Source organism: Mytilus galloprovincialis, chromosome 2 (assembly GCF_965363235.1).
Source record: "Mytilus galloprovincialis chromosome 2, xbMytGall1.hap1.1, whole genome shotgun sequence".
Classification (NCBI taxonomy): domain Eukaryota; kingdom Metazoa; phylum Mollusca; class Bivalvia; order Mytilida; family Mytilidae; genus Mytilus; species Mytilus galloprovincialis.
Window position 1 is genome coordinate 97,695,569 of NC_134839.1, and position 13,926 is coordinate 97,709,494.

General features: G+C 32.7%; 1 protein-coding gene across 7 annotated transcripts in view; it reads left to right on the forward strand.

The window, feature by feature from the left end:
• Window positions 1-13,926, forward strand: part of LOC143065032 (corticotropin-releasing factor receptor 2-like) — a 133,308-nt gene that overhangs the window by 33,857 nt on the left and 85,525 nt on the right. For 5 of the 7 annotated variants that reach the window (XM_076238317.1, XM_076238320.1, XM_076238321.1 and 2 more), the window contains exon 2: window positions 3,492-3,609. In XM_076238317.1, coding sequence (XP_076094432.1) covers window positions 3,513-3,609 — 97 coding nt within the window. In that variant the 5' untranslated portion in view covers window positions 3,492-3,512. Of the gene's footprint in view, window positions 1-1,361; window positions 1,394-3,491; window positions 3,610-3,706; window positions 3,766-13,926 lie in introns of those variants that run through there. The other 2 variants (XM_076238322.1, XM_076238324.1) reach the window with 2 other exon arrangements.

Below are 13,926 nucleotides of genomic sequence, written 5' to 3' on the forward strand. Positions count from 1 at the left end.
ACTCTGCATGCCGTAAACCTCTGTTTATTTAACATATTTTCAAAGATAAAAGAGTACAAGAGGAAAGGATGTGGATTTTCTATTAAATTTCCGTACGTTTAACATTGAAACAATAAAAAGGGCATTTAACCCTGACGCTTTTTCTGAGTTATCACAGTGATCTGTAACGTACATGAACAAGCATATGTAAAAGGTTTTATCATAGTTTCTATTTTCCTAGTTAACCAAATGTCCACTAGCATTACTATATTTGTACATTTATTATCAACAACATTGATCAGGTTAACATGTTGGACGTGTTTGAAGGTTATGAAAGTTAGTAAAAGCAAGAGACTTATTATTTGTCCACTTCATGCGTACACTGCTACATAGATTTTGATTTTATTTATGCTGGTTGTCAATTCTCTGATTATCCATCTTCTAAGGTGTTCTGCTTTCGAACTTAATAAATATCTTTCTCATATTCTTTAAGTGTTCTAATTATATAAAATAGTACACCAATATACTTGGATATAAGATGATGAGGTATGAGTGTCAAGGAGATAACTCTCCATCAAAATCACAATTTTAAAAAAGGAAACTATTATAGGTCAATGTACGGCCTTAAACATGGATCCTTTGCCCACACCGAACAGCAAGCAATAAATTAGACTGTTTAGCGGCGACAACTTCTTGATCATACATCATTCATGTTAATCTTTTGGAGTGTGTCACGATCTTGTTTTAGTTACTGCTGTATCTAGATCCCAATGGGCACAATCAATATATATATAATTTACACTCTGTTCAGTTTTACACACTGTTCTATTATAAAAAGCATTTGTGATCAACCTGGACATTCATAATATATTTGCCACTGGACGTTTAACAAACAGACAACAATAAATCAATTCGAAAGTCTTGTTACCGAAGTAATCAAACAAACCGAAAATCATAATTGTTTTTTTATCTATTTTTTCGTCATGAACGACTGAAATAAAAAGAAATGTAAAGCTACATGTATCATATAAATACGTTAGACATATATGTAGACAGACCAGGGGATACAAACCAAAAAGCAATACATCATGGTACAGGGTTACCCGGAAGTAGTAAATCTTTATTTTAGTCAACACGTATTCATTCAACTAATGAAAGAGTGACACGACAAAAGTAACAGTTGATGTCATGACTTTCTACTGCAAGATTCAAAATCGTAAATGTAACAGTCCCTAAAAATAAAAATAAAAAGTTGCATTAAAATTTATGAACACTGAAACACAAAATAAAAAAAAAATAGATTGTTTGACGTCATATTTTTCTACCACAAAATATTTAATAAGTAGTTTATCAAAATAGAAATATTATCATTGCAATACACAAACGGGAACAGTGAAATGTCACCAGATGTGTTGTAAGTTTAACATATTTATCTACATGCATGCTTTCACTTAATTTTTGGGTTGATCGGAGCAATTACATTTTTGCCATCGAAAAAGTAAATATATACTGATATTTTTTAATTGAAATAGCCATTAATTTACTTTATTTTTTAAATGTTATAAATACCCTTATTTCAAGCAATATACGTTTAACATACTGACTATACAATAAAGAAGTGTCATTGTTATATTTACTTTATGTTTTATGAGATGACAAAGCAATAATGACTTACAAATTTTGTTTCTGCTTTTCACGGATACTATACAGAGATAAATCTTAAGTCTAAATCAGTGCTTTACGTTTGAGCGCATTGCCATTACATTTGCGCACAAACCCCAGTTTATAAATTACCTGTAAAATTAATGCGCACAAATGTAATCAAAAGCTGCTCGCAAACATAACGTATTTTAATCCCAAAATGCAGGCAAATGTATAAATGTATAAATGGTCTCCTTTAAATTATATATAGAAACTTTAGATCAAATATTTCATTGGTTTTTGTTTAATTCTCGTATTACGAATTGTTATAAACATGTTTAATATTAACGCTCATGAAATTTGTTATATAAAAAGAAAAGTGATTCACTATAATACAAGAAGTCACAAAAATCTTTTGTCACAAATTTTCATTGTGAATTTGTTAAATACCAAAGTTAAGTTTTAGCAACGGCAAAAGCAATTAAACTAGGAAAATGAGGTTTTCTTATTTTTTAATAAACGCTCTAATTTGAAATGAAAATTGTAGATATTTGCTTATTGATGAGATTAGGATGTTTCATGTATCAAAATAATATGAGCAAACACAAATTAAAAGTAAAAATATCAATCTTTTACACTAGTACTTCCTTGATGGGTGCATTTTACATAGACAAATAAAATCGTATAATATTATCAAAATGAGGATGTTAACTTGATGTGTTCTTCTTCGTTACATTTGTTGTTTTTATAGTGATTAATATGATAACACAATGTTGACTGCTGTACCCCTATTTTTGACATTTTTAACTATTGTGTCTGTTTGTTTTGTTCAAGCATCGGTGACAATATAATGGAATGTGATACGACTGTCATACAAGTGAGAGGTTTAGCTAGCTATAATTTATATCTACATTTGAAAATGCCTGTACCAAGTCAGGAATATGACAGTTCTTGTCCATTCGTTTTTGTTGCGTTTTGTTATTTGATTTTGCCATGTGATTATGGACTTTCCGAATTGATTTTCCTCTGAGTTCAGTATTTTTGTGATTTTACTTTTTTCTTTAACCGATGGATAAAGAATGAAATACTATACTTAAACAATTCATAAAATAAAATTCCTCTATAGTAATATTCTAATACTAACTACTGGGATTTTGGATCCTGCTAGAAATTTGATACACACCATAATCCCTTTAGTACAAATCTGGATATCGCGATTTCTGCTATAATATTTTTAATGATTTTCATACATATCAATTATAATTTCAATTTCCACATGTGCTTGTAAATATTGGAACTCCAAATTGTACTGCAAAAGCCAAAATTGCTCACACATTCGTGTGAAAAAAAAATCATGTGAAATTCACCTCAAACGAGCTTATACATGTACATGAATCTCACGTGAAAATGTCATGAAAATGTCATGTGCATTGATCATATTCACATTAATCTCACATGAAATTTTTCGAAACGTGAGAAATTTTTTCCAATGAATTTCACGTGAACTTTACAAAAATAAAAATTTGTATTTTCATGATTTTAATTGAATTGTTATTTGAATGACTTTTTTTCACATGAAATCCAGGTGAGTTTCATACGAGATTCACGCGTAACTCATATTAAACTTATTTCACGAGAGTTTTACGTTTACGCTCATTTGAGGTGAAATTCACGTGAAACACACGTGGATTTTCCTACAGTATTCTAATTTGTATTGTAACATTTATATGTAAAATACGTATAGTTTGGTTTTACGAGCGTTTGAAATTGTTAAACATATCGACCCTTTATTTTCTTTGGGCAAGGTATCTGCCCCTTACACTTAATTATGCAATGCACCATATTTTACTTAGTATTATTTTATAATGCAGATTCAATCTGAATGAGCCGGTATGGACTACGAACACATGATGATGGAGTTCGAGGGAAGAGCACCATACAAGTTGGCATGTCTCCAACGTCAGCAACAATACCACGAGACATATGTTGGTGAGTACACTGATGTTGTTAGGTCATAAGAGCCATACAAATTACAACGTCAACAACAATACCATGAGACATATGTTGGTAAGTACACTGATGTTGTTAGGTCATAAGAGCCATACAAAATACAACGTCAACAACAATACCATGAGACATATGTTGGTAAGTACACTGATGTTGTTAGGTCATAAGAGCCATACAAATTACAACACATATATTATTGAGCAAGATAAGTATTGGGTCGATGATAGTGAGGAGTAAGTTAGTTCAGTGGCATTTGTAAGGAACATTGCATTTCGGAATATTCTGTTTGGTTATCAATGTCTTATAAAATTGAGAATGGAAATATTTGTACAGGTTATTTGTTTAAAAATCTAGTTTGACATTCATGAAAATATTTCCAGAGATATTTAGCCCAAATCACTTTATTTTGTCACTACCGGCGATGCCAAGGGAGACTACAAATATACACTCTGGTCTTATACCCACCCTTTAGCGTATGACTAGGCTTCCTTTGTAAAACTTTTGTATTCTTTCATGTAATGATCTATGCTCATTTTAACAATCTAAACAAATTGTGGCAATTTTGGACGACTCATAGCTTTTAAACTAGCACGGTGACCCATACTTTTTTTTATTATACTTTTAAACAGAATCTTCATTTTGTTAAAGTAAATGAACATTTTATCAAAGGTTATATATACCAATGATCTACCTTAATCCATTTAAAAATAAATACGAGTGATGTTGTAATTGTAATTGGGCCGTTACTATGAAGGAGCGTTCGGGTCTATTAACTCATATACTTACATATACCCTAGATGTACACGTAACACTTTGTTCACGTACCCTTTTGCTTAATTTATTCACTCCTATTATAACCTGGACACTCATAATATGAAGGTACTTGCCTTTTGTTGAAGATTGCTTCATTGACCTTTACATTGTACATTGTATATAGACTTTTTGTGTTACTAGAGTGCTATCGAACCGAACATTTGTTTTTTTTTTCTCCATAATATAGAAATATAATGTTGTCATCACTAACCGTATGGTGTAAGTACAAATAATGCATAAAGTTTAACCAAACTTAGCAATCCAGATTATATGGTACTATTTAATCCTGAACCATCTCTGAATCTAGAAATATATGTAGAATACGAAAATAAAATAATGCCTTTAAGTAGAAACTCTCTACTCGAAATTATTCATCTGTATACGCTTCATTTATATAATATAAATGGGGAAAATCTTCTGTCTTCCTAAGGGACATCTCTCCTGATTATAGATTTAACACAGTACTGCTGCAACGGCTGCGAAAATGTCAAGATCTTTGAATTGCCATTAGGAAAAGTACAATAGACAATAGTTTAGATACTGGAACAACCTTCGGAATCTTTACGTACAGGCATAGTTATGTTTTATATTTAAAGGGGGATAAATCAACCTTACCAATTCACAGGTCATCTTCGCTCAAGGGTTACGAGGTCGGGACTGCATATCAAAGGTGCTTACATGCAAACGGGTGTCAACTCTGCCTTGATTCAATGTTTAAGTAATTATTTCTAGGATTCACACAAAACTTTAAACCATGTCATAGATCCAACATGTCTATTATAAGTCAAATATTTTATTTTGTCATATCACCGATGATGACTCCATATAATCGCCTGACGGATGATGTACGCACATATTTAGCTTGTTTAGTTTAAACATATTTTATTGTCCAAAAACATTGACAATAGGATTTTGCAACTTTGAACGTCTTCTCCATTTAGCTTGTGATGATTGCACCTCGACTTGGAATCACTCCGATGGAGTTTGTGCGAAAAAAGTCGAAGTCCTCGTACAATTAGCTTTAATTTACGTTTCATAAAAATGTTCTTAAATTATTATTGTAATGCTTGTTTTTTAAGATTTACATTTAATTTATGCTTTTGGTTTTAGTGAGGATTTTGTTTCATTTCTTTATCCTGTCACTCTTGAACCTGTGATATCGAAATATAAAAGAGGTCTCCGCAAAAATACAAATTCAAAATTCAAGGATTAAATTTTTCATAGCATCAATTTGCTTTTACTGGTTAAAGGGCGATAAGTCAAGTTAAATTTTACGAAAGAATGGACCAAGACGAATTAAATTCCACAAAAAATTGGGCAGAAAAAAATATGTGTTGGTCTCCATGTTTATGTTGTATAATTAAGACAAAATTTAAGTGTTTTCTACTCATATATACTTTTTTATACTTATACATCGAAATGCAAACTTCCCCATTTTGCAATGAATAGAAATGATTAGGTATAAAGAATGAATATGCCTTGTTGAATGGACATTAATTCAAGAATATATTTTCATTTGATAAAAAAAATCAATTTGCTTGCCCCAGATGCTGACATATCTTGCTCATAGTTGAGTCTGGCATATAAAGATTTTAACCTGGATAAAAAGAATCTTTGCTTTTGAAGCGTTTAATGCCTTGAGATTAGTTATTTCTCGGTAAATAATAGATATTCAAGTAATAAACTATATGATGAAGATATGTTCTTTTAATTACAGTTTTAATGGATATAAATATATCACAAATAAAACTTAAACAACTTTGAGCACGTGTAAACGATTTACGATAATGAAGATATGAAACTGCTGAGTTCATTCCAGTATAACACATAAAACTGCTTATATCATTCCGGTATAACACATAAACCTATTCCATATTAACATTTAAAAATGAATCTGGTTTTAAGTCTACGTACTCTGCATACAAACAAATTAAGTCATTATAAAAACTATGAGTTTTTCTCTTGGGTGTCCAACAAAATTTCAAAGAGTTACCATTGCTGTATTTCAGATAAGAGGCATACAAATACATGTACATTAGCGATGATCAAATCATGAAAATCTCTTGTTATTTAATTCGTAAAAACGTTGATTGAATTACATCATGCAGAAAGCGCGTTTTTACAGTCCTATAAACTGACAAAAAGAATCTATTCTTATAATTCAATTTTATGTTGAAACCTTGAAATAACGAGTTAAATCAACGTTTGTTTTCTATGCATTGTTTCGTATTTATACCTATGATACGGTGCTTTTTGTCCGCGATTTGCTTTTTGTCCGCTTTTGCTTTTTGTCCGATACTTTTGCTTTTTGTCCGTTGCTTTTTGTCCGTTTTGCTTTTTGTCCGATAATTTTGCTTTTTGTCCGATACTTTTGCTTTTTGTCCGTTGCTTTTTGTCCGTTTAGCTTTTTGTCCGATAATTTTGCTTTTTGTCCGACACTTTTGCTTTTTGTCCGTTGCTTTTTGTCCGTTTTGCTTTTTAGCTCACCTGGACCATAGGACTAAGTGAGCTTTTCTCATTTTCTCATTATTCGTCGTCGTCATTAATTTTTACAAAAATCTTCTCTTCTGAAACTACTGGCAAAATTAAAGCAAACATGGCCATAATCATCCTTGGGGTATTTAGTTTCAAAAAAGTATCCGATGACCCCGCCCAATAATTAAGATGGCCGCAATGTCTAAACGAAGAGCATCGCATAAAATGTAGATTTTGGCTTATATATCTGAAACAAAACCATAGAGACAATCTAACAAGGGATAAGAACATTTCGCCTCATAAAATAATGTGGACCAGTCAGAACTTTTCATGTGGGACAATATGAGCTCTTAATTTAAAAAAAAGTGGGACAATCGGGAATAAGCCCTACAGACTTGAGCAATTCTAAAATAAACACTGTTGATGTATCTCTTTTAAATTTTCTATTAAAAAGTGTTTTACATTTACGAATGCACTATATTGTATCTGTATCTAAAATATTAAACGCATTTATTTCGTGATAGAAATTAAGTAAATGCTTAAGTAACCATTTTATTCCTTTTCCCCCTCTTTTCGAGTTTGTCAAACAAAAATAAACTACTTTGTTGAAAATGCTGTTGTGTTAACCAAAGTTTCCTTAATCTTATTACTTGAATAACCTCGAACTTCCTCGTCATTTGGATATAGTTGCTAAATAATTCCGAAATGTATGGATTAATACAGTTTATCTAAATAAATAGCTACACATGTATTACGTAAACTTTGTGATAGTGTTCCAAAAATGAAGTTTGTTTGTTTGTTATATTTGTAATATTTGTAATGTTTAAGAAAAATAAAGTTGTTGGAAATATGACGAAAATATTACCAGACTTAAAAAAGTTTTTTTTTAACTGAAATGTTGCAAAATATTTTGGAGCGACTGTCAATCGGCCATTCGCATATAAGTGCAAATGGTGACTATATATTATTAGCGGGAAGAAGAAACTGTGCGTTTAAGCAATAACATGTCGTAAATGTGTGCACTTCCACATGTAGCAAACGCCGACACCATTTAACATAATGATAAAACTATTCAAACGAGAAAACTATTGATTTACAAAACACTATACGACAAACAAATACAGAAACAAACAACAACTATTGAATTACAGATTGAAACTCCGTTCCTGACTTATTCGTATGATTATCATATATAATATTTAGCGCGGTTAAACATCAATTTAGAATTTCAATAACGAAACCATCACTCAAGGATTATTTGATTTGATAAATTTCTAAACTATTCTAAAGTTTCGAGCATATAAAAAAAGAAGATGTGGTATGATTGCCAATGAGACAACTATCCACAAAAGACCAAAATGACACAAACATTAACAACTATAGGTCACCGTACGACCTTCAACAATGAGCAAAGCCCATACCGCATAGTCAGCTATAAAGGCCCCGATAAGACAATGTAAAACAATTCAAACGAGAAAACTAACGGCCTTATTTAAGTAAAAAAATGAACGAAAAACAAATATGTAACACATAAACAAACGACAACCACTGAATTACAGGCTCCTGACTTGGGACAGGCACAGATTCAAATAATGTGCCGGAGTTAAACATATTAGCGGGATCCCAACCCTCCCCCTAACCTGGGACAGTGGTATAACAGTACAACATAAGAACGAACTATAAAAATCAGTTGAAAAAGGCTTAACTCATCAGATAGACACAAATACAAGTGGACGTGGCCGGGTACTTATACATCCCGACACAAAAAGTCACAATGAACAGATCTGAGAGTACTCGCAGTTATCTGACAGCTATTTCAAAGCCACTAACAACTAATAAAAAGTCATGCCTCTGAGACTTAACGTTCGTTTAAGTCTTTGAATATCCCATGTATTCTACAAATTGGTGTACGTACACCATTGCTCACACGTTTGAGGATGACAGACTAACTTACGACCAGAATGAATAAGAATTAGTCTATATAAGAAGATCTAAAATATTTCTAGTGTAAAAGACTTTAACCTCGCCACATTATTTATGTATGTGCCTGTACCAAGTCAGGAGCCTGTATATTCAGTGGTTGTCGTTTGTTTATGTGTTACATATTTGTTTTTTCATTTATTTTTTTGACATAAATAAGGCCGTTAGTTTTCTCGTTTGAATTGTTTTACATTGTCTTATCGGGGCCTTTTATAGCTGACTATGCTGTATGGGCTTTCCTCATTGTTGAAGGCCGTACGGTGACCTAATGCTGTTAATGTCTGTGTCATTTTGGTCTTTTGTGGATAGTTGTCTCATTTGCAATAATACATGTACCACATCTTCTTTTTTATAAGAATGCCAACTCCTCACACGTACAATTATTACTTCATTTTCTTTTTTTCACTCATCTAATTATTATGTCTATTTTAATTCAATATTGTATCTATATAAATGTATATGAACGCTTACATATATATAATTATTGCGATATCATATATAAGAGAGAGGCAAAGTATACCAAAGGATAATCACACTAAAAAGGGTTGAAACAAACCAACAAAGCCGCAGCTGAATGAAAAACAACAAGATACACAACGGTCCACAAAACAAATGGTCCGAGAACACAAGTAATTCGTAGTGCATTTCTTTTAGAACATAAATGAAAATTAAAAAAATCCCACCTGCGCTTTCTCAATGAAACTTTTACAGTGTGTTGTACTAATTTTGGGACAAATCATATCAAAATTATAGAAAACTTCATCGCGTCTAACTCAAAATATGGACAATTTTGTGTTTAGGGTGGCTTGAAATCTTTTGACAGCTTCCGAAGTGCTAATTTTTAACCTTTTTCAGCTGGACCAAATCACTACTTTCCTGTAAAATTCTGGACCCAAATTTTTTTACAGTGTAATTTCACCCCCCCCCCCCCTACTTACAATGTGAGGCATTAAACAAGGAGAAATAAATTTGGAAGGGGTATAAAAATTATTGGCAAGTAACCCACTGTTATCACTAGGGACTAATAACGAAAATCAAGGGACGACAATTGTGGTCTCGGACGAAATCATTGATATTTAAAATCTGAGCAACAAGAACCAATGCAACTGTGATGATGTATGGTTAACTGGAAGAGTAAGATAATCCTGCTCCGTCCATTAAGTTTTAAAAAGTCATGTATTAAACTCAAACTCTCGAACACGTTGTCTTGGAAGATCTTTATTCCAAGGGGGTCCTTAATAGTTGCTTTTTGATAATCCTATAAGGAGTTTATAATTTAACTCCTTGCGAACACTGTCATAAGGAACGAAAATTCCCATCTGCATCTTTTTGAAAAGATTTCAAATATTGTTTAAATTAAATAGGGTATCCCATTTCAAACCCAGCGTCTCGGAAAATCTCATTTTAGGGCACTAGACAATGATTAAATGTAGTAATTCGATAATAATACATGGATTTCTCGCGAAAACATCGTTAAGGCGAAATTTAAAGTTTGTCTTGGCTGATTGAAGAAATTTCACAATAAAAACTGAAACGCAAAAACGCAAAAACGCATAAAGATGTTTATTCAGGACAATAACTTATATAAAACAACAGCAGAAATACATATAATGTATCACCAATGGAGGTTGTAAAATACTGTAGGTGATACTTAAACGTAATGTTCTATTTATTTTTTTTGTCGTTAAGGGGACTGGAGGGTATTAATCCATTATTTTTTAAATATACATGTAGGATTTTGCTTGTTTTTCTATAGATGAACTTTTATCATATACTAAAATAGAAAAATCAAATAAAAACATGGGGTTATCGTTCACTTAAGCTCACAATCTGCCCTCGAAAGAAGCAACCATTTTTGTTAAGGTACTTTTTTTTAAGTTGAACTAATAGGAGAAATAGAGATATATATATATCGAAATAAAAAAAGAACTAAATTACAGAAATCGATTTAATTTTACAACTGTTTAGTTTACGTAAAGCATATTTGAAAAATATCTATAGGTCACCGATGAGTTGAAAAAGACATTTTAATTCTAATGCCAAAACAAAATGTCATTATTGCACTAAAGGGAGACAATTTGGAGCTTTTACAGTGATATAAACATTTGAAAAATAAATCTGAGGCCAAAATCATTCGATTTTTTGGGTTGATTTTTGAGCCAATTCATAAAGTTATAACTAATAGTGTAATAAATAAAATTTGTAATGAAAACAAAAATGATAAAATTTTTGCTGAAATTACCCTCGAGCCTCCGAAAGAGCAAGTATTGCACACAAAAAAAAGGAATCATCCTTTAACGGAAACAACTCTTGAAATCATCGGCTATTCGTCGATGACTAAAGGCTATTTATTTCTGAAATCTAAATTTTGTTTTGCTGTTCTGAGTGTTCAAGATGTTACATGCAGCTAAAATATTGGTAAAACATTTGAAAAAATACTGATCTGTATAAAATTTACACAAAAGTAAACGAATGAAAGCCACTGGAATGCAGTCCAGGACTCGGATAAATAAGCACATTTAAACAAGAGTGCACACACTGAAATGTCTCGCCTACTTTACTCATCATTAATATTATGTTGATAGCCCTAAGTATAAAGATTTATTACAACTGCCACATAAACTTAACATTAACCAAGATAGCTAAACAAAGACCAAATGAATTATGAAAATGAGGTAAAGGTCAGACGAACCATACCAGGCAGACATGAACAGCTAACAATTCTTCGATACAACAAATATACTTGACCTATTACTTATAGTTTAAGAAAAACAGACCAAAACACAAAAACTTAACACTGTGCAATGAACCGTGAAATTGAGGTCATGGTCAAATAAAACCTGGGAGACTTATATATAGATCATAAGATATTTTCATGCACCAAATATAGTGACCTTTGGCATATAATATTAGATAAAAAGACCAAAACTCAAAAACTGAACTTTGACCACTGAACCATGAAAATGAGGTCAAGGTCAGATGATATCTTCCCGCTAGACATGTACACCTTACAATCATTCCATACAACAAATATTGTAGACTCATTGCATAAAGTATGAGAAAAACAGACCAAGACAGAAAAATTTAACTATAACCACTGAACCGTGAAAATGAGGTCAAGGTCAGATGACACCTGCCAGTTGGACATGTACACCTTACAGTCCTTCCATACACCGAATATACTAGCCCTGTTGCTTATAGTATCTGAGATGTGGACTTGACCACCAAAACTTATTCTAACCTTTGTTCACTGATCCACGAAATGAAGTCAAGGTCAAGTGAAAACTGTCTGACGGGCATGAGTACCTTGCAAGGTACGCACATACCAAATATAGTTATCCTATTACTTATAATAAGAGAGAATTCAACATTACAAAAATTCTGAACTTTTTTTTCAAGTGATCACTGAACCATGAAAATGAGGTCAAGGACATTGGACATGTGACTGACAGAAACTTCGTAACATAAGGCATCTATATACAGAGTATGAAGCATCCAATTCTTCCACCTTCTAAAATATTAAGCTTTTCAGAAGTTAACTTACGCCGCCGCCGCCGCCGCCGCCGCCGGATCACTATTCATATGTCGAGCTTTCTGCAACAAAAGTTACAGGCTCGACTAAAATGACAGGTTATATGAACTGAGTGGCAATAAAAGCACAAGTCTAACACTTGCTTTTTAAAAAATAAAAATCTTTATTTAAAATGGTCATTTTTAAACAAACAAAAATTGAATATGAAAATTTACAATTCAAACAATAGATCGATATTAAACAGAAATGTTTCATTATCATTTTTCGGCTACAATTGGTATATGAACCATCCAAATGTCAAAATATCAACATAGAGTATTTACAAAGAATGTTTCTGTTATGTTGTGCAACTAAATCTCTACAGCAAATGGTAGTGACAACACTAGATGTTAATTAGGATCCAGCGAAAAGCCAGGCTTTTGTCCACGAAGGTAGCAAATTGTCGGTGTGACTATCGCTGACGGCTTTTGGTAACACACGATATGGTTGTTGGTCATGTTGTTATCACCAAGGGAAGGTCATCGTGCTCTTAATTTCCACACAAACTGATATAGCTCCAAAGGTTTAACAATGAACACCAATGGACACTCATGTCAATTGGAAGGCCACGCGGAATCAATATCGGAGATGTTAAAGACAAATGCATCGGTCATGCTGGGCTTTTGTTGCTTAATGTCTAAATGGACATGGCCTATAATTAAAAGATCCTTTTGCGGAATTTGTGGATTATTTGGTCAACTGTATACAGTCTACGAGCAATTGCATCCTGGGAAAAGCCTCATTAGATAAACCCCAATTTGTTTGTAATTGGTTGTCAGAAAGACCTGGCATATAGTCTTATATTTATTGAACTTACTTACTTACAATAAGGGATAAGCCAGCGAGTAAGTCAGCAAAGGGTTAGGGAAGTACCTTGGTATATAAAAAAGTCGAAATAAACAATTGCCGGCTGGCCAAGAGATTCTCCACGTGGGGTATGATGCCAGAGGTAGAAGTAGGCATTGCCTTAAAAAAGGCACAGATCACTTAGGCCCAAGACCCGTACGAGTTTGACAACAATGAATTAAAAGGGTAAGGTGGTACCTCTAATTGCAACGAAGTCGAAATACACTTTAATAATTGCCGGCTGGCCAAACTAAAAGATTCTCCACGTAGGCCATAACTAAGAGGTTCTCCACGTAGGCCATTTTACCAGAGATAGATATGGTAATTGCCTTTAAAATGGCATATAACACTAATTCCAAAGACCTGTACGATTTTGCCTGCAAGGGGTTAAAAATAAAAAGTGTTACCTTTGTTTACAACGAAGTCGAAATAAACCTCTACCTCTTGTATAATGATCCACGTAGAGAATCCCGGAGTTTGGCCTACCGGCTACAGTTATTTTGACTTTAATGTGAACAGAGGTACCACCTCCTCATTTTAGCTCTTTACTGACAAACTCGTACGGGTATATGCCATATAAGTGCTATAGGCTATTTTAAAGGCAATGACCACCT